The 20,740-nt window shown below is 37.0% G+C and overlaps 2 protein-coding genes across 4 annotated transcripts in view; both read left to right on the top strand.

Annotated features, from left to right (window-relative positions):
- The first annotated feature begins 150 nt into the window (after positions 1-150).
- On the top strand, positions 151-19,561 carry fancd2 (FA complementation group D2). 3 transcript variants are annotated; one of them, XM_089134356.1, is made up of 44 exons: positions 151-287; positions 515-630; positions 748-882; positions 995-1,062; positions 1,149-1,258; positions 1,384-1,441; positions 1,823-1,875; positions 1,966-2,044; positions 2,203-2,327; positions 2,527-2,614; positions 3,468-3,578; positions 3,696-3,796; positions 4,025-4,136; positions 4,231-4,266; positions 4,347-4,493; positions 4,596-4,730; positions 4,827-4,958; positions 5,628-5,735; positions 5,837-5,946; positions 6,040-6,094; positions 6,834-6,953; positions 7,068-7,141; positions 7,295-7,435; positions 8,137-8,237; positions 8,424-8,539; positions 8,858-8,966; positions 9,703-9,804; positions 9,891-9,988; positions 10,220-10,387; positions 10,469-10,585; positions 11,732-11,860; positions 13,273-13,391; positions 13,481-13,591; positions 13,680-13,813; positions 13,884-13,983; positions 15,090-15,212; positions 15,395-15,488; positions 16,865-16,936; positions 17,041-17,079; positions 17,161-17,235; positions 17,367-17,441; positions 17,578-17,724; positions 18,912-18,992; positions 19,221-19,561. In XM_089134356.1, exons 2-44 carry the CDS (start codon positions 564-566, stop codon positions 19,284-19,286), a joined length of 4,341 nt encoding a protein of 1,446 aa, XP_088990482.1. In that variant the 5' UTR covers positions 151-287; positions 515-563; the 3' UTR covers positions 19,287-19,561. The 3 variants fall into 3 exon arrangements, with proteins under 3 accessions (XP_088990482.1, XP_039545496.2, XP_088990481.1); XM_039689562.2 differs by having other exon boundaries at positions 169-312; positions 3,468-3,572; XM_089134355.1 differs by having other exon boundaries at positions 169-312.
- A 299-nt stretch (positions 19,562-19,860) lies between these two features.
- Positions 19,861-20,740, top strand: part of tex264a (testis expressed 264, ER-phagy receptor a) — a 60,221-nt gene continuing 59,341 nt past the window's right edge. The window contains exon 1 of the mRNA XM_039689328.2: positions 19,861-20,378. Coding sequence (XP_039545262.2) covers positions 20,121-20,378 — 258 coding nt within the window. The 5' untranslated portion in view covers positions 19,861-20,120. The remainder of the gene's footprint in view (positions 20,379-20,740) is intronic.

Below are 20,740 nucleotides of genomic sequence, written 5' to 3'. Positions count from 1 at the left end.
TTATCTGTGGGCATGATGACGTGTTATTTGATGTATTGTATCATTTTAGACTTATAAAGATAGATATAGTTAAGACACGAAACATACAGCAACGCCTCAAAACAATTATCAATACAGAATTGAGAATTTTACAACGACCCCTAAATTGTACAAACCACTGGCGCGCTTTGAGTGTGACATTAGCCTGGTTACGAAAACATACATTTTATGCTACAGTGTCAATTTATTAACATAACATCTAAACGACAAGCGTTTAAGATCAGCATCGCGCGGGGAGTAACCTTGAGGTAAACACTTCTGACGACACTTACGGTAATTTCGTCGAGTTCGTCGACTGTGTAATTTACGTTAGCTCTTGCCATGTCAGTCTGTCTCGAAATGATTGTTTACATTCTCCCGAGATAAGTTCTGGGATTGTTTGAACCACAACTGTAATTATTAAACTGTCAGAGTGCTTCAGATTTAATCTAGCCCATGTGAAAAAGGTTATGTGTGTTATCCCTAATCCTAACAGGTAACATCTGTTACTTTAACATTTCCATCTGACCCGATCTGAGCTAAAGATGATGCGTAAGAAGAAGCGCTCATCGTCCATCACAGTGGAAGAAGATTCCACACTTGACATTCCAAGTAAGTTCCTGATGACGTCACATCTCAAATAAAGCGGGAAACCTAAAATCATTGTACATTAGGTGTAATTAAAAATATGTATTGCTGGACTGTAATGATGTGTCTTCATTTGTACAGAGTCAAAAAAGACCAAGAGCAGTGGCCGACCCACAAAGCCTTCAGTACAGGACACCAACCCAGACTCAGTTTTTGTTCACTTTCTCAAGGAATCAGGTGTTATTTTAACACCTGGCAGTACGGCTAATGAAATTGGTAAGATTACAGATGATCAAGTATGCATACAATAAAGGTGAACACACAAGAAAAACATACATGTTCAGATTTCATTGACATCTGTCACACAATCCTTTATGTATTTTAACAGCTGTAGACCAGGTTATATTTCAAAAGAAACTCCAGCAGCATCTTCGAAAGAGTCCCAAATTCCCCAATGTGAGAAACAGATCATCATTATATCACTTTTTTCTTTTTACAGAAGTAGTATACACTGTTTACATTGTTGAATGGCTGTTTTGTAGATAATTCAGGAGTTTATATCTGCACTGGAAACATACATTGAAGACCCAGAGAGATTGAGAAACTGTCTTCTGCCTTGTGTGCCATCATCCACTTCACAGCAGGATGCCACGTAATGCACTTCTTGTTTTTCCAACTTTTACATTTTAATTTAAAACATTTCAAGATTTAATTCAAATGTTAAATGCAAGTGTTTACTCTTATACACTTATTTGTTCATTTTTCCTCTGACATCAGTTCTGGCTCCTATCAGGAAAGTCTGGTGCGCTTGTTGCTAGGAATAGAGATGCTACAGGTAAACAAATCGGCACAATTTTTCCTCAAAGCAAGAGACAACTTAAGTCTATTTATAAATATATATTTTCTTTTTCCTAGAATTTGACTCGGCACATCAGTCTGAATTAAAATTATTTTGCATTATATAGAATTATATATATATATATATATATATATATATATATATATATATATATATATATATATAATCTTAAATGACTAGAAAGATCATGGAAATTAATTGGTAAAAAAATGTAGTCCTTTACTTGATCTGTTGAATATTTATTAATATTTTATGTGAATTAATTGCTGCTGTAGTTAATTATTACATTTCTTTTTGTTCTAAATATTTTGGTAGGAATATATAAGTCATATAAATGTTTAATTTTTTTTCATGTAGACCCTGGTCATAAACACTTTGTTTGAAAAGCTTCCAGAATTCATGTTTGAGGGGTAAATTTCCACTTTTTGTACACATTACTTCAATTACAAAAAAGTCCGGTATCATTCGCTCATCAGTGATTGTAATGAGCTCTCTTACAGAGTTAGTGAGGATGGCCTCAACGTTCCCCGTCTCATCATAAACCAGTTAAAATGGCTGGACCGAATTGTAGACGGCAAGGTACACAGTCCTAGTCCAGTGATGAATATGTTCCAGTGAACGTCATAATCGCCAACGATTCCTTTGTAGCAGACATAAATATTTGTCATCGCCAAATTGTGGCATTGCTGTGAGAGATGTCTGACTACCATAACTGCTGTGTGTGTGTGTGTGTGTAGGATTTGAGCAGTAAGCTGATGCAGATGGTGTCTGTGGCTCCAGTGGAGATCCAGCGGGACATTATTACCAGCCTGCCAGAAATCCTGGAGGATTCCCAGCATGGAGACATGGCCAAAGAGCTGAAGTACGTCAACAGTGTCCCAATCCATGAGATGGGGTAGAAGTGCCTGTTAAAGTTGATTCATGCTCATGCTCAGTTGTGTTGTTTGGTTTAGTAATTATGGCTGTGATGGTAATGAGGAGTGTGACTGTTATGTAGATGCTTATTATCATTGTGTATATTGTGTTTATGTGAGTCTGTGTTTGTGTCTACTTCCTTTTAGCGGTTTACTTCAGCAGAACACTCAGCTCACTGTGCCTATATTGGATGCTTTATCCAGCCTGAATCTGAGCTCTGCGTTATTGTCAGAGGTACTCTAAAATTGCTTTATTGCTTTAAATGAAATAAAATTCATTGATGGATTTTTATTTTGTTAAAGTCCCCGTGAACCGGAAGTTGCAAACGATTTTTCTCCAGTGCTGTGACGTATTTCCAAGTGAAACGGAATATTGAACAGAGGGCAGGGTTTTACTCTAGCGCTCCTCCTCTCCATCTCTCGCTCATAGCAAACTAACGGTTTGAGGGGAGTGGTTAAGCGTTTCCCCACCCAAACTGTGAAACCTACGTCATCAGAAAAAGAAACCGTTCCAGACCGGAAGTAACTTTTCAGATTTTGATTAAAGATTACTAAGGTAAAACATTTTTTTAATATATATTCACTTGCACGGATTAATTGTTCACCACAAGACTAGTAATATGCGCTAACAAAGTAAATAGGTTCAATTTTGATTTCACAGGGACTTTAAAGAAAGACAACACAAGCACACTTCTTATGCAAAATAGAAGTAATAAGAGTGCATTTATTTAAAACAATTTAAAAAAAAGGAAATATTACAATTTGACATAACAATTTTCTGTTTTAATATATTTTAAAATGTAATTTATTCATGTGATGGCAAAGCTGAATTTTCACATGATCCTTCAGATATCATTCTGATATATTATGCTTAATTATCAATTATCTCTGCTAAATATTTTTTGTGGAAACCGTGATAGTTTTTTTTTTTTCATTATTCTTTAATGAATAGATAATTCAAAAGAACAACATTTATTTTAAATAGATTTTTTTCCAATGTAATGCATCCATGGAAAATAAACATATTCATGAATTTAGACTTTTAAACGATACTTTATACTATTCAAAATCCTCTTTCTCTCTATTAGGTGCGTGAAGCAGTAATGGGAACTCTCTCTGCTGTGCAGTTAGAGGATCTTCCTGTCGTAGTGAAGTTCGTCTTACACTCCATCTCCGCATCTGATGCTAATGAGGTGAAGGTCTCTAAACTGACCCTTTTTTTTCTCCATTTCTGATCATGAACAGTTATCTTCTCTGGTTGACATTTTTTTTATTTCTGTAGAGCTGTAGTTTTGCTCATGTTTCATGCTCCTCAGGTGGTGTGTGACCTGCGTAAAAAGCTGGAGTTGGAGCAGTGTGTTTTGCCAGCAGTTCTGCAGGCTTCCCAGAGTCGTTTGAAAAGCAAAAACGCGTCAAGGTGAGACATTTTCCCACTTACATTTATGCATTTAACAGACACTTTTATCCAAAGTATGACAACTATGTGACAACTAGATGCATTGGTTTGGAGTGAGGTGTGGTCAAGTGCTTGTTCTTAAAAGATGTGATGGTCTCAGCAGACTTGCTTTCTTCCATGGAAGACAAATAAGAATATCTCCAGTTCTGCCTGCAGTGGTCTGACTTGTTCTTGATTGGCACTTCTCAGGCCCTCCAATGTCCCATCATGCAGCAGTGGTCAAGATAGTGTGGCTTTGATTCTGGAGGTCATAAAGTCAGCTATCCGCTTTCAGAAAACCATCTCAGAGGCTTGGCTAAAGGTGAGCGGAGAGCTCTATTCTGTCTTCAGACACTAGGTGCTATATTTCCATCCAACTGAAGTGTTTTAAATACTGTTTATGTTTTGATTTTCAGGCCATAGAGAATGTTGATGAGTCAGAGGACCATAAGGTGTGATTGCCATTAGATCGACACATTTCACACCTGAACATAGAAATATATGAATAAACCCTACTTGTTGTGTCTCTCAGGTGGTTGATCTGTTGGTGCTGCTCATCCTTCACTCCACTAATGCAAACCACAGCCGACGTGGGGCAGAGAGAGTGCTTAAGGTCAAAGTTCGCAAGGGTCTGATTCCAGAAAGCCTCTTGCAGAAGACCTTTAAGGGCCATTCTCAGGTTTACTTTTATGCACACGATTATGACTGAAAGAATAGGCCTAAATATGATCCCTGAAGTTTTGGCTCCTCGTATCAAGTATGGTGTATCTGTTTCATACAGGTGATGCGGGGTTATTTCCCATCCATTCTGGCTCTAGCTCAAGGACTCTTGCGTTCTTCAGACTGCTGTGTGGTGCCTTTCGGAGGTCACATGTACAAACAATCCTTCACTGCCTTTGACTCCTACTGTCGGCAGGTAAGAAAAACCTCTCGTCGCCTTATACACTGCAGGACACCAACATTCATTCATAGACGTGCATTGATGTCCAGTACTTGTGTGTTTGTTGTGTAGGAGGTGGTGGGCTCTCTGGTCACACACGCATGCAGTGGTGTTAGTGGCGAGGTGGATGTGGCTCTTGAGCTGCTCTGTGAGCTGGTATCTCAGAGACCTGCAGAGATGAGCCAGTTCACAGTTTTTGTGAAGGTATGATTCCTTTCCTTCGTCAGTTTGCTACAGGATTACCACAGTTAGGCCATGGAAGTATTTGTATTTTTCATGTATGAAGAAGTCATGAAAATCATTAAAATCTTAAAAGTCATGGAAATTTAATGATGGTTTTTAAGAGTTTTCTAGCCTTTATATTTAGCCTTTCTTTACAAAATATTAACAGACTATGAAAAATATCAAAACTTAATGTCTATTTTGGAATCAAATTGTTTTTTGTTATATATTTTATATAATATATTAAATAAAAATATTATATATATATATATATATATATATATATATATATATATATATATATATTAGTAGTAATAGTAATGCAATATATATTACTATTATATTTTTTATTATATAATCAAGTTTTAGTCTGTTCTAGACCAATATTTTGCCAGTAGTTATTTAGAATAAATATAAAGGCTAGAAAACTATATATATTTATATACTAATTTTGGAAGGAAATAGTTTTTTGATGTACATTTATAAAATAAAAATTATATTAGTGATATATATATATATATATATATATATATAATTTGATAAAATGTATAGTAATTTATTACATTAAGTTTATTCAAAATATTTTGGGTGTTTTCTTGTTTGTAATGATATTTAACCTATTGTTGGTGTGAATTTCGGGTCTTCTGGCAGGGTATTCTGGACTACATGGACAACCTGACCTCACAGCAGATCAGACAACTCTTCCACCTGCTTAGCCGCCTGGCGTTCGGACAGGAGCAGCACGGGGGACACATCCAGGTGAGAAATGCATTGCATCTGAAAAGTATGTCATGTTTTCAATTAAGAGATAGTTGATCCAAAATGTCAATTCTGTCAAATATCTATGTGACCACCACCAGGATGACATGCATATCGTCATCCGTAAGCAGCTGTCTAGCACGGTGCCCAAGTACAAACGCATTGGTATTATTGGGGCAGTCATGATGGTGGGCAGTATGGGAGCCTGCAGGTACACTCTTTACATTACAATGTTTCACTTATACACATCCTTTAGTAATAATCTTTGATCTCTACTCTTTTTCATCTTGTGATGTTTATGTAGAAATAAACCTCATGGCTCTCAAGGTGGTACACTGCCCAATGAGACGCACAGACAGGTAAGTGATATGATCTGATGGTTTAACCGGTGCAGTAAGCGATTTCTGAGAAGCGCTGTTGAAAGTGGATCAGACCAAGCACCACAACACACTCATGATGGGGGAGGAGAGAGAGTGAGCAAGAGGGAGAATTGTGGCAGAGAGACATTACAAAAGGCAAAAGCTCAGAGGAATATCACTGGGGAAAAAGGGTGTTCATGCATTTTGGGGGCGGATCAATGACGGAAGGGGTGTGTTTGTTTGGGTTGATTTCAAATATCAACAGTGTTTCTCAGAAATTGCTTACTGCACCTTTAAGTTTGTATTTACACTAAAAGTTTGTGGTAACTAAGATTTGTTTTTGAAATAAGTATCATATGTTCACCAAAGCTGCCATGATAAATGCTGTTAAACATTAATTAAATTTAAAATATTTGTTTTCTATTTTTATATATTTTAAATTGTAATTTAATCCTGTTATGGCAAAGCTGTATTTTCAGCAGTCACGTGATCCTTCAGAAATCATTCTAATGTGCTGATTTGGTGCTTGAAACATTTCTTCTTATTATCAATGTTAAAAACGATTATTCTGCTTAATATTTTTTTGGAACCATGATACTAATATTTTTCAGGATTCTTTGATGAATAGAAAGTACAAAAGAGCTAGCTGAAAATAAATCCTTTGTAACATTTTAAATGTCTTGCTTGCATTTCCTGACCCATGTGCCACATCATGTTTTGAGTATTGTGTTGTGTGCAGGTTATGGCTCTGTTGGAGCTGGTGCGCTCGTGCAGTGAGAGTTCCCCTGAAGCTGCCGCTCTCTGTTTTGATGAGCTAGCCAACTTGCTACAGACCTGCAAACTGGACCCTCTAGTGCTGGTGTGTGTGTTGGTTGTATACTTTAATTAAGTATATATCCATTTCTACATAACAAAAATGTCTTTATATAGTACATTATTACATTAAGCTCTCTGTGTTGGCTGTCACCCTCAGGCATGGATCGGAAAGAGTGTGTTAGAGGATTTTCAGGAAGACTTTATTGTAGACCTTGGACCAGATATATCAGGGTGAGTGACACATTCAGGGCTCATAAAGACACCTCTGTTTTTTTTTTTATTTGTGTATGATCAAATGAAAGCAATCGGCTGTTTAATATATTTTTCATTATATAAGTCATTTTCTTATAACCCTTTGTTTGTTTATGTGTGCTTGTGTCTCAGCCCGTTTGTGTTTCCTGTCTCTGTAATGTATAATTTGGACGAGGATGAGAGTCAGGGAGGAATTGCCATCAATCTACAGCCTCTCATGACTCAAGAGCACAAAACGGACACAACCCAACCAGCTGGAGTCAAAAGAGAGAGGTACTACTGAAGACTGTATGCTGAATTAAGTGGAACAGACTAACGCTTCTGTTACTGTAGGCCGTAAAAGTTAAAAACAACAAAAATGAAACACACAAAAAATATTTTAACCAATATTTATATTTTGTATGTGACCTTTAATCAGCATCGGAGAACTGTGATAATGCAAATGTGTTCTCAAATTAATGAAATAGTATAAATAGTGCCTCCCATAGGGCACTTCAAGTAAAAAGGTTTTCAGCTGAAAAGAAGTTCCTCTTGATATAGAATAGATAATAGTGCTTTGATCAATACAAGATATCAAAATTACTACATACATACTGTACTGTATGTGGTTTGATCATATGATATGTATGCAAAATTGCTGAAATTAAATGAAACTGAAACAATTATTTAACACAATTATTACAAAAAAATTTATTTAAAAAATATTTGAAAAGAAAATGATGTACTCCATAATTGCACAGACTTCAGTTACATAGCATGCATTATTATTAGTTGATGCCAATAACCATACTGTAGCGACTTATCATATATATATATATATATATATATATATAAAAATAAGTGGTAGGAGTGAAAGTAACGGCATCAGGAACCAACCATGAGCCGGGATTCCTTCTTGTGTCACCCGAAGCTCTGTTGCGCTACATGTCGGAGTGCTGCCCACAAGCTTTGTGAATGCTTCTCTCTCATTCTAGGCGCGTGTCTCCTCTGTGTCTGTCCCCGTTCTTCCGCCTGCTGAGGTTGTGTGAAGAGGTGCAGCACCAGGGGGATCTGGAGGAGATTGATGCTCTGCTAGGTCAGTGATAACATTTTTTAATCATTCTGTTCTAGATTGTGGTTTGCCATGGTCACTGCACAGAAGGAATTTATCAGACGCTTTTCTCTTTTTGTCATAATGATGCTGATTATTTATGTTAACTTCTCAAGAGTTCTCATAAGTTTGATTCAGCCGGTCATCTAAGGGAGTTCTGTGCTGTTGTAGGCTGTCCTCTGATCCTGACTGATATGGAGGTGGTGGAGAAGGTGGAGAGTCTGTCTAAGGCTGAGAGAGAGTTCCTCTGTTCTCTGCTCTTTCACACCATCAACTGGTTCAGGGAGGTTAGTACACCTCTTCAGACTGAATTAATTGACTGAATGATTTACTTTGGTGTAGTTCTCAAATGAGTGTAAGTAACGTCAAAAAATCAATGAATGTCTTTAGACAAAATATCTTAAATTTGGTTTGTTCCTCACACAAACTGTCAGAAGACTAGGAAATATAGTGCATAAATCGAATGGACTGCTTTTGTTGATTTTATGGCAACCATTCACTTTGAGTATTAAAGAACTACAACTTGGAACTACTGTACATTTTTGATGTTATATATTACTGAAAGAATTCTAACATGTATATTATGCATGTGTTTATGAGCGTAGGTGGTGAATGCGTTTTGCAGGCAGAACGATCCTGAGATGAAAATGAAGGTTGTAACTCGTATTCATAATATCACTTTCCTTCAGAGTTTACTGCAGACGTGCTTAGCAGGTACCAGAAAGAAACATAATCTCTTTTTACTTTAAGTCATTGTCTTAGATATACTGTAGTCTGTTAGTCCCTTGATGAAATAATTATAAATGAACAAATCTTCATATTTCACTTTCAATTTACCTTATGGGTTCCTCAGTATGTCTTATGCCAGGTTCAGACGACACAATACCAGCCCGAATCCACAATCCAAGTTATATTATAACAATATAAGACTAGCATGTTTCATGTTTTTTTATGGTCATTCACGGTGGGTTTCCTTCAAATTTGTTAAGTTGACCAATAGGAGCACAGAAGCGAATTGTGCAATGGAGGAAAGGTTTGTGGATATATTAACTCAAGTTCTCTTTGGATGGTTGACAGCACATACTGTGCTCTTCATGCAATTGGGGAAATGTCATGTTTTCTTTATTTTTTGGGGCTTTTCTGACATCAAGACAGCCAGTAGAAAACACATCGTGACATTGCCATGTTATTGGTCAGGAAGCAACTTGTAGAATGAAATGTTTCTAGTCCACAACACGACTACTATTTAGGAGTCAAAAGTGACTGTCTTAACAGACAAAAATATTGTGTAGTCTGAACCCGGCATTATGGTAAAAAATATATATATCTGTATTATACTATGATATAATGTTTTTTTTAATATATATATATATATATATATATATATTTCTTCTAAATAATTTATGTATTTATTTACTATATTTTCTCTTACATTGTTTTATTGTGTTAGCTACACCAGGCTACACTCCTCCTCAGGCTAACTTTGATGGAGAGACTCCTGAGGGGATGATACCCGCTTCTTTAATCGCTCCGCCAAAGAAAGGAAAGAAAGGCAAGGCTGCTGAAGAAATCACCAAACTTTACTTTCTGTACGTTTTGTTTATTGGGGTCAGTCCTTCACTGTTTGTGTGTGTTTAGAGTCATCTGGGAGGAAGAGGAAGGCCTCAGCGAGTAAGAACTCCTCAGGCGACAAGTCACAGCTGGAGGGGGCCGCAGAGGCAGAGGAGTCCCAGCAGGTAAAGACCAGATACTTTCTGTCCCTTGGTTTATAGACATTGTCATGGACATCTGGTAAAGTAGACCATAAAACCATCATGTTTGAGATGGAAATGGAGAATATGTTACTCTTTCGTTTTATTTTAATCCATTATATTGAGATTTTAACTATGGTGTCACCTGAATTTTAAAATATTAAAGTTTTCTTTTCTTTTTACATGGCAAACCTGTACATTTTTTGTATATCGCAGGACCATCCAGAGAAAGAGAGCGAGAAGGAGAAAGAAAAGGATGCCAAATCAGGGGTCAGTCTGTCTTCGTACTGGCCATTCTTCCGAGAGTTGGATGTTGAAGCTCTGAGCGTGCTGCAGTGTGGCCTTCTGTCTCGGACACTACTGGACACTGAGCTACATAGTAAGGTAAAACAAGTCTGTTTGCTGGGTGATTCTCAGTACAAGTACATAATTATAGACTAAAAAATAACGTTGCTTTATGTGTAGTTAAAGGAGGAAGTGCAGTTGGGCCCTGCTGAGTTGCTTTTCCTGCTGGAGGACATGTGGCGTAAACTTGACTTCAGTTTGGCTTCTGCTCCAGCTAAAAAGGCTCCATTTCTCAAAGTATGAACACAGACATCAACTTGACAACAATTTAACTTGATTTACATTGTAGAACATGGTCATGCACAACTTTCTAATCAACCTATCAGTCTCAGATATTGTCTTAATATTACTAAAAAACACTAAAAACTAAAATCAGCTATTTTAAAAAACACTGTTAAATGTAATCTTGAGTAGGGATGCACTGATATGACAATTTTGGCCGATACCGATAATTCTTTGTATTTGAAAGCCAATAATCGATATATTGGCCAATAAATCTAAATCCACGTTTTTAGACAATTTTTGAGAGCCCGATTATCAAAAACAGTCTCTGTCCTTAAAAGCCAAGATACAAAAACACAATTATGATGTTCTTATTTTAATGTTGTGTAGCCGATATGACAGACTTGTGCTGCACATTTTGCACTTTAACTGGATTTTACTTTTTAAAGTGATTTCAATCGTATTTCAAGCAATTTAAAAGCATCATGTTGAACAGTGCGCATCTAAAGTGCCTCAGCTGAAGGAAATAATACATTATTTATCGGCTTTTAGATATCGGCTAAATGTTCTTGTTGGGCCGATAACGATAACATTAAAAATTATCATATATTGGCCGATACCGATAATGTGGCCGATATATCGTGCATCCCTAATCTTGAGCAAATCAAAAAAAAAAAAAAGTACATTATAATGATACCAAAATTCACTTTTGGGATCATTATAATGCAGTTAAAAATGTATTTAATAAAACCGTTAATATAGTCTTTAACACATTTTTATTTTGTACATTATAATGATGGCTAAATTAAGTGAATTGTGGCATAATTTATTACGAACAAAATAAAAAAGATTATTTAAAGATCTGCTTAACGTGACATTTAAGAGTATTATTTAAACTGATGGATTTTAGTTTTTTGTGTTAAATGAAATTATTAGTGTTTTTAAAGATTAACTTGAATGAGCGTCTAATGCATTTAAAGTAATCTAAATGTAAAAACAGGGAAATGAGCAATATAAAAATACACAATTGAATATAAAACAGAACAATATTCAGTATTGACTAATACTGATTAATTAAAAAAACATCTCCAATATTGGCTGATAATCAATATAGTAAAGAAATATTGTGCCTCCCAAATATTTTCTTTGTTGTCTCTTTAGAGTAAGACAGATAGAGCTATGGGCTTTGCTCACTTGCAACAGAAAACTGCCAAAGAAATCGCCACCTGCTGCATTGATCTGCTGCCCACACTCTGCACACACCTAGAGAACTGCCACAATCATTTTCAGGTACACACATGTTTCCATTCACAGCCTTGTAAACAGGTTAATTATTAGGGCTGGGTATCGATTCACATTTCAATTTCGATTCGATTTCGATTCACAAGCGCTCAGTTCGATTCGATTCTCGATTCAATTTTCGATTCTCGATTCCTGATTTGATTCTCGATTCGACTATAATGAAGATGTAATACAAATCCTATATTTATAAAAAAGAACAGTGGACATAAGTTTACTAGTGGTTAATTAATACAAAGAAATTAAGAGCCATAAACCTGTATATAAAACTCTTTTTATTTTAGGTACACTAAATGCATACAAAGAATAAACAGGATTTTGATGCAATGTGCAAAAAAAGTCAGAACAGTCGCACAGCTTGATCAAACAGTATCATGTTATTTTATGTTTAAGATAGATATAGATAAATAAATATATAAATATTTCGACATTTTTTTACATTGATCTTACCTAAATGGTAATGTAATTTTTTTGTTTATTTTTGTTTTTTGTTTTAAGAGTTTATGTATGGAAGCTTGATTTCAATCTTTGAATTAAATTGAAAAAAGTAGCACAAATAAATACAATAGAATAAAGACACAAATTAAGAGACATTTTGGGGTAGTTTTTGGGTATGTCAGAAATACTACAGAAACTGAATAAAGTAATCCAATGTAAAATAACACTGGATAGTCTTTTTAGTCCAGACTGAATTAAATACAAAGGCTTTTAATTCTGATTGCTTACAATTAATACTATATTCTGTTGTTATGACAACAGAATTAATGACTGACACAAATGGCTGCGTTCACTTTAAGAACTAGTGTGCGAATCCATTACTGTTTCATTAACTTTCTGTCACACGCGTTTAATGCTAATTTAAGACATTACCGACTGTCTTTACGAGGTTACTCACCAAGACCAGAGTTTTGACATAATGTCGCGTGTTTTAACTGTTAAAGTGATATAATCCAGGGACAAAACTTTTGTTTCTGGCGAGCTGTTTGTGAGGCAGATTTAGGTTGTACTGTGCACGCAGTGAAAGACATCTCTGAGAGTCCGCGAGCATGGGATGGTTTAACATTGCTTGTAAAACACAAAAAGACGTGAAAATGATAAACGTTAGTTACGATCATAGGTTACGATGCAATGCTGGCCCGATTGTTAAGTGAATATTCCGTCATGTCCCGACTCCTGAACGCGTGTATGTATCGACAGCTGCAGCGCTTGGCGCTTGCATAGTGCAGAGAGACGAGAAGATGCAGCACCGCGTCCGCGAGCCCTTTATATGGAAAAAATCGATTCCGGCCGTTGAGAATCGATTTTGAATCGAACACATTTTAAAAAACGATTAATCGAAAAATCGATTTTTTTGCCCAGCCCTATTAATTATGTACTTTGTTTAAACGTGTTTGTCCACACAGACTATTCTCTCTGAGCATCAGGGTGTTGTTGATGCTCCTGGTGTGGACGTGAAGGAACAGCAGCTCATGTGTTCAGCCTATCAGCAGCTACTGCAAGTGCTACACACCACGTTCAGCTGGTGAGCCCAGACCTGTTAGCTGTTAGTTGAATTTGCTGACAACTACAAACCTTTCTGACCATCTTCAATCACCTGCTGTTCATATTCAGGGCCGGCTTTTCTGGTCTGGAGCATCGTGCTCTGCTGAAGAGTGCTCTGGGGGTCCTGGCCAGCCGGCTAAAAGAAGACGAGACAGATTTGACTTTAGATCAGCTCAGCAGGTGGGAACGTCAGTGCACACACTTCCTGTTTGCTGTTAGTGGAGGATATGCAGTGTAACCGTCTGTACGTGGTGTTTTATATGCTCAGGCATGCTTTTGAGTACCTGCAGAACTTCCGAAGCACAGTGCCCAGCCTGAACACAGCCTTATGTCTGACCCAGCTGCTCATTGTGCTGTCCCATTACGGAGGATCAAACCACAGGAACTACAGAGAACAGATCAGTATGTTTCTGGTTTTATATGCAGTATAATAGTGGTTACTCTCTGTAATGCATTCACAATTTCCCCCCAGCATCCCTGTCAAGGCATTTTCTCTGTCAGGAGTGGGTTACAGCGAGTGGAGAGAAAGAGCGAGGGAACAAATACAACGAGGCTCTTCAAACTCTCCTCGGGTATGTTGTGAATTACACACAAGTTTCCATTCAGTTCCAAGAGCCATTGAAGAAATTAGAGTAATAAAGGGTTAGTTCACTTTGAAATTAATTTTTGATATGTTTTAGCTTACCTCAAGGGCATCCAAGATGTAGGTGTCTTTGTTTCCACAGTATTTTCAATTTTGATATTTTTCAGTCAAACCGTTGTTGTCTATCAGTCATACACTGGAGGCTAAGGGGGTCCACCAAAAAGCATGCACAGAGAAGTCAAAATTAAACATGATTTAATGACTCGTAAATGTAAGGACACATTGATGGCCTAAGACACGAAACGAGCGGTTTGTGTGAGAAAACGAACAGTATTTATGTCGTTTTTACCTCTTGTAATCATAGCCATGACAAAATGATCTGACGGCACGGGCGTTTCGGTCTGCACATGCGCCGGAAGTGATCGCTTGCGCCTACGTCACTCTTTGTTTATACAGAGATTTCGGAAGTTTTACCTTTCACTAAACATATTTAGATATACGGGAAACCGCAATGGAAGACGATTTCGGTATATCTATATAATATGTTTAGTAAAAGGTAAAACTTCCGAAATCTCCGTGTAAATATTGAGTGACGTCACACGCAAGCGATCACTTCCGGCGTAACATTGAACTGATTCAGTTCGGTTCAGTTGGACATTGCACAAATGATTCAGATCACTTGGACCTCACTGTGATTACAAGAGGTAAAAACGATATAAATACTGTTCGTTTTCTCACAAAAACCGCTTGTTTTCGTGTCTTAGGCCATCAATATGTACTTGCATTTACGAATCATTAAATCATGTTTAATTTTGACTTCTCTGTGCATTCATTTTGGTGGACCCCCTTAGCCTCCAGTGTATGACTGATAGACAACAACTTTTTGACTGAAAAATGTCAAAAATGAAAATACTGTGGAAACAAAGACACCTACATCTTGGATGCCCTTGAGGTAAGCTAAAACATGTAATCTTACAAATGTAATGTAATTATTGTAATAAGATATTCTTTTACTAATTGAAATGTCAAATATTAATAACAGTTATAAATTATATCTGAGTATGTTTTTTTATTATTTTTTCCCCACCTCTCTAGTATTTATCTGGAGCACACTGATGATGTTTTGAAGGCGGTGGAGGAAATAGCAGGTGAGGGTGTTCCAGAGCTGATGAATGCTGCTAAAGACGCTAACTCGCGCAGTTGGCCAACGCTCAACAGGTACGGCAGCTTAAAAAAAAAAAGTAGCTGTGTAATTGTGAGCGATGAATACAAAACATAAGTATATAAATGATTGATTCAAATATAGTATATGACCACTTAATGTTAGACCAATCATAATCTGGTATTTCATAGAGACGTGTAATAAATGCAAATTTATGCTTTGTTTGGTGACGCTGCAGGCTGACGTTCCTGGTGTACTACAAGAGCATGATGGCAGAGCTAGAGAGAGCTGTGCGCAAGATTCCTCCCAGCAAACAGACAGATAATCAAGAGGTGTGTGTTTTTGTGTGGATGTAGATATTATTTTTATATACAGTATGTGATGCAATCTGGGAAAACCCACCACATGTTCAAATTTGACATATTACAGGTTTTGAGACCATATTAAAGGGATAGTTCACTTTGAAATTCATTTTTGATATGTTTTAGCTTACCTCAAGGGCATCCAAGATGTAGGTGTCTTTGTTTCCACAGCATTTTCAATTTTGACATTTGTCGGTCAAACCGTTGTTGTCTGTCAGTCATATAATGCAGGTTTAGGGGGTCCACCTCAAAGAACATGCACAGAGAAGTCAAAATTAAACATGATTTAATAACTCGTAAATGTAAGTACACACTGATGGCCTAAGACACGAAACGAGCGGTTTGTGTGAGAAAACAAACAGTATTTATATCGTTTTTTACCTCTTGTTAACAGCTATGTCGAACTGATCTGAATCAGATGTCCAACTGAACCGAACTAAACCGTGTCCAACGTTACGCCGGAAGTGATCTCTCGCGCATCTACGTCACGCATTGTTTACATGGAGATTTCGGAAGTTTTACCTTTCACTAAACATATTTATATATACGGGAAATCGCAATGGATGACGATTTCGATATATCTAAATAGTGAAAGGTAAAACTTCCGAAATCTCTGTGTAAACAATGCGTGACGTAGACGCGCAAGAGATCACTTTTGCGTAACGTTGGACACGGTTCAGTTCGGTTCAGTTGGACATCTGATTGTATTGGCCGGTTCCTGCGTCTGCGATTCCAGTCTTACTTCCTGTTTGTAACAATTTGCACAATGCCAGCCTATGGTCTTAATTGGCTGCCTGCGAACAACGTCTACTTTGACTCACTCTTAAACACTGTAGTTGTAGCTGAGGCCTGGAAGTTTGGTTTGTGTTGTTGAAATGTCAAGAACACGCAGTTTTCTGCTCTGCGAAGCAAATCCACTTTGCATGCACTTCCAAAAGACGGGGACCCACGCACAAATAGATACATTAAAACCAATGCCATCGTTACTGTTTGTATCACTCTGTATACAAGTGCTGAGGAAGCGTCTGGAGTTGAAATTCTGAACGTTTCGTTTCCAACACATGCTGTAAGCAGTAGACCAATCACAACAGACTGGACCATCTGGCCATTCAGAGTAGAGTAGGCTCTCAGAAAGGAGGGGTTTAAAAAGACAGAATCTTTGATCGAACTCTTTCAAAGCGGTGATGCTGCAATGTATATTATGAGGAAAAACTTTGCATGAAAATCAATTGTAGGAGGCCTCCAAAACAAAAATAGGAAACTTTAAAATAGCATAATAGGGGTATTATAACAAGTAGAGCAAGTGTGTAGTGACTCTCTCAAGCTAATGCCCTAAATCTATTCAGGTGCAGAGCGAGAAGCTTTTAACATGGAATCTGGCTGTGCGTGACTTCCACATCCTCATAAACCTGGTCAAGGTACAGAGACGTTCACATCTTTCTTGTGCTCACAGTGCGCACCCTTCACATTTATGGCCATGTAAAAAGCCTCTGCTACATACTTTTTTTTTGTTTTGCTCCAGATTTTTGACAGCAGACCTGTACTCACTGTGTGTTTAAAGGTGAGAAATATTTGCACACACAAATGTTGTTTATGACGATAATGTCATTCATCACCGCATTCTTTTCACTTTGTCTTTCAGTACGGTCGTCTTTTCCTTGAGTCATTCCTTAAGCTTGGAATGCCTCTGCTTGACTACAGTTTTAAAAAACACAAGGTATTTCTGTCTCATTCGTTTAAACGTATGCATAATGTTGCATCTTGCTCAGAATCAAGAGCTTTTAAACTCAGAAATAATCAGTTTAATAAAGTGAGATTTTGAATCATTGCCCTGATGGATCTTCTCAGGAGGACGTTCAGAGTCTACTGAAGACCTTCCAGCTCAGTACTAGACAACTCCACCACATGTGTGGCTACTCAAAGGTGAACAGCTGCATTTTCTGTGCATGGTGGTCAGTGGAGCTAGACTGGGATTAAAGATGAAAACAAAAAAAATTTCATTTGAAGCTGTTAAAGCATATGGCATCTGTAATTATAATCACTGCGTTACTGTTCTCAGATTAGGCAAGATACGGGTCTGACCAATCACGTTCCTGCATTGAAAAAATGTCTGGAGCAGTTTGTGTATCGCGTGAAAGCCATGCTCACTCTTAACAACTGCCAGGAAGCCTTCTGGCTAGGAAACCTGAAGAACAGAGACTTAAAGGTGAGATTTTAAATTACGGTGAAAAGAGAAAAGGCACATCATGGCTTAAAGTCACCATACATCAAAATGGACAATTCCTTTTTTATGGAATATTGCCGTTTTTATTATAAATGATTTATTCCTGCAAATCATTGTTTTATTTTTTTATTCATGTGCCCTCGTAATCTTTAATCAAAATAACTTCTACTCCCTCTTGTAATAACTTCTCTTCTCTGATGATGTTTACTGGCACGAGGACAACCTGTCACTCACATGAGATCGCAGCAATCAATTCCCATTGTACAAAATCAAGTCCCGCCCTACATTTTTTTTCTTGTTATACAGATGAAAAAAGTATCCAAATCCTAGTGATGCTGAATTTTAACTAAAAGGATTTTTTTTCTACACCTTGTTAACATAAGGGCTTTTTGCACCGTTCTTAACCCTGGGTTAATGTTGTTCTAAACCCCACCTTTTAACCCCGGGTTTCACACTTGTAATTTAGATATGGGGTTAACACCTCTTTTTAGCGGAAAAGATGTGGTTTTAGGAAGTTACAGCTAGATGGTTGGCAACCGTCAGCCGATAGCATGCCTCGTATCCACATGCTTTGGACAGTTTCGGGAACACAGCACATTACACCTACAGTTATTTCAGAGTTTGAATGGACAACGTGTCAATTGGAGTAGAGAGACCATTTAATTTTTACCTTTATAGTCCAAAAAGTGCATTCATAAAAAAAAAAAAAACTAAAAAAAACTTGATATTACAGTCAGCAATGTGTAAAATGTAAAACTGCTAGAGCCTTTATGTAAACAGGCTCAGAAATTATAGAAACTATGTGTGTCGTTCATCCAATGAGTGACACTGACCTGGGATTAATAGAGTGCTGCAGGTATGACGTCACAACCCGGAAGTCTAATTTGCCGCTGGTTCCTTCGAGGTTTTCCTATGGTGTTTTTCGATTTATTTCGATAAAATAAAGCCTTTAAGCCCATATTTTCAAATTAAGTGTTAGAAAAAGTCTATTATTAATAAACATTCTGATTTATTTACATTTTTAAGTTTATATTAAAAAATGTTCATTATATTAATGTTTTACAATTTGTATGATAGCTTTAAATTATAAAGCTGTAATGTAAGTCCATACAGGGCACAGTGTACAATGTATAGATGATACAGAGATTCAAACCATTTTGTTTTTGCAGGGTGAAGAGATTCTCTCACAAAGGTCACAGGCAGCTGATGAAGAGGAGGAAGAGTCATCTCAGTTGCGGAGTGAAGTGGAGGTATAATGTCTGGCTGACTTGCATTATCCTGTATGTGTCGTGTTATCATGTTTTGTCTTGTTATTTACAGAAGCAAATATACCGTACAACATGTCACCTGGAGGTCTATAATTGCCTTTAATAGCCTGTAATTTTGTGTTGTTTGATTTGGGAATTTCCTTGTGAGATCTTTTTTGAGACATTTTGTGATGTCTTTCATTTCTTGATGCTTAATTCAATCTGTCACAGGAGAGTGACTCTGAGGAGGGGAACAATGGACAGGAAGAAGTGGAGGAATCAGATGAATCAGACTGATATAAGCAAGAATTGCTGCACATGATTAGTACAACAGTACACTATAATTGCTTTATTATTCCTTCAAAATATTTTGGGGATTAATTATCTCTTATATTAAATAGCAAAGATAAATAAAAAGTACTTTGATTTAAGCTGTTGTGTAATGTTCTCTGAACACTAATCAAGTGGTTTTCTTGAGCAGCTCTCTAAGTGTGTTTGCATGTTTTAAGATGCTAATTTGTTTCTTTTTTATATTTCAAATGTTAATAATAAATTAATGTCAATTACCTTAATTTTGACCTCAGCAGTGTTTTTGTTTCATGTTTGTTCTTGTCCAACATGAAGATATTTAAATGTATGAGAGGAATATGGACAATTCCAATTAATACAATTTCAATAAACACCCTTAATAATAAACCTTAAATGGTATAAACAACAAAATGTGTCAGTTTACAGTTTTTAAGGCTGTTCATAGCCTTAAAAGAATCACTTGAGTCTTTTTAAAAATCGAACTGTTCGAAAGAACCGATTCGCGAGATTGACTCGTACTTTTTGGTTGGCTCGTTCCAAGCCATCCCTCTGACTCACAGTCACATGATGCAACCAGGAAGCAATGCGTTTAATGTTTCTGAGCATTGGATAAACAAACGCTCAGCTGTGTCAATACAAAACTAATAGACGGGTGTAAACATACTTCGCAGTGAAGCATCGATACTGTAACATCTGCAGAGCGGCTCGCATGCAAACAAACAGGAAAACTGAAGGATTGTTTTATCGAGTGCCATCACAGTAATAGAATTATTCGTACACATTGAGCGTTTCTGTGTTTGATTTTCTGACAGCCGGGCAAAAATGTCTGACTTTGTCATTTTACTGCTGATTCTTATTTTGGTCATCTGTCTCATCTCAACTCTGGTGGGCTTCGTTTTTTACACCGGACTTTTTTCTGAAGTCGTGATTCGGACTGGATCTCCTCCGGTGAAAAACATCACGATTGCATACAAGTTCAGAAAGGGATCGTACAAGGACAGCGGAGCTGCTTTTACTGAGAGCTGCAGTATCGGACCGAAGCTGTCTTCTGTCGGTGTTTTTTACGATGACCCCAGTCAGGTCTGTACCCACTTGATTCACTGATTCAGAGGCAACTTCACCTGCCGTTTGTTTTCAAAACATCAAATCCACTTTAAAATGAATATGTGATTGTTTATGAAATGTTCTCAATACAAATAAATTATATATATATATAATTTTTTTTTTATTTGACCCCAACCAACGGAAAAAAAACGTCGATGACGTCACGTTATCGCTTACAGCCCTACAACCCCTACCTGTCATCAGATCAAAAACAACTCCTCTCTCTAAGTTGTTCCTTTAATGACGTTAAAGTAATGACGTAAAAAGGCGTTTCTTTTGTGACTTTTTGGAGTTGCTGACTTTGCTGCCTGTTTTATTGTTGTTTAATAATAAATAAT

The sequence above is a fragment of the Pimephales promelas genome, chromosome 8 (assembly GCF_988280905.1).
Source record: "Pimephales promelas chromosome 8, fPimPro1.hap1.1, whole genome shotgun sequence".
Lineage (NCBI taxonomy): Eukaryota > Metazoa > Chordata > Actinopteri > Cypriniformes > Leuciscidae > Pimephales > Pimephales promelas.
Note: the sequence above shows the minus strand (reverse complement) of the source record. Positions and strands in the feature narration are given on the sequence as shown.

Excerpts from the sequence above, each read along its gene's own strand:
- fancd2 (XM_089134356.1), top strand. The coding sequence starts at position 564 with ATGATGCGTAAGAAGAAGCGCTCATCGTCCATCACAGTGGAAGAAGAT. Across the intron at positions 4,959-5,627 it reads AGTTCACAGTTTTTGTGAAG|GGTATTCTGGACTACATGGA; the intron begins GTATGATTCCTT and ends GTCTTCTGGCAG. Across the intron at positions 9,989-10,219 it reads AGGCAGAGGAGTCCCAGCAG|GACCATCCAGAGAAAGAGAG; the intron begins GTAAAGACCAGA and ends TGTATATCGCAG.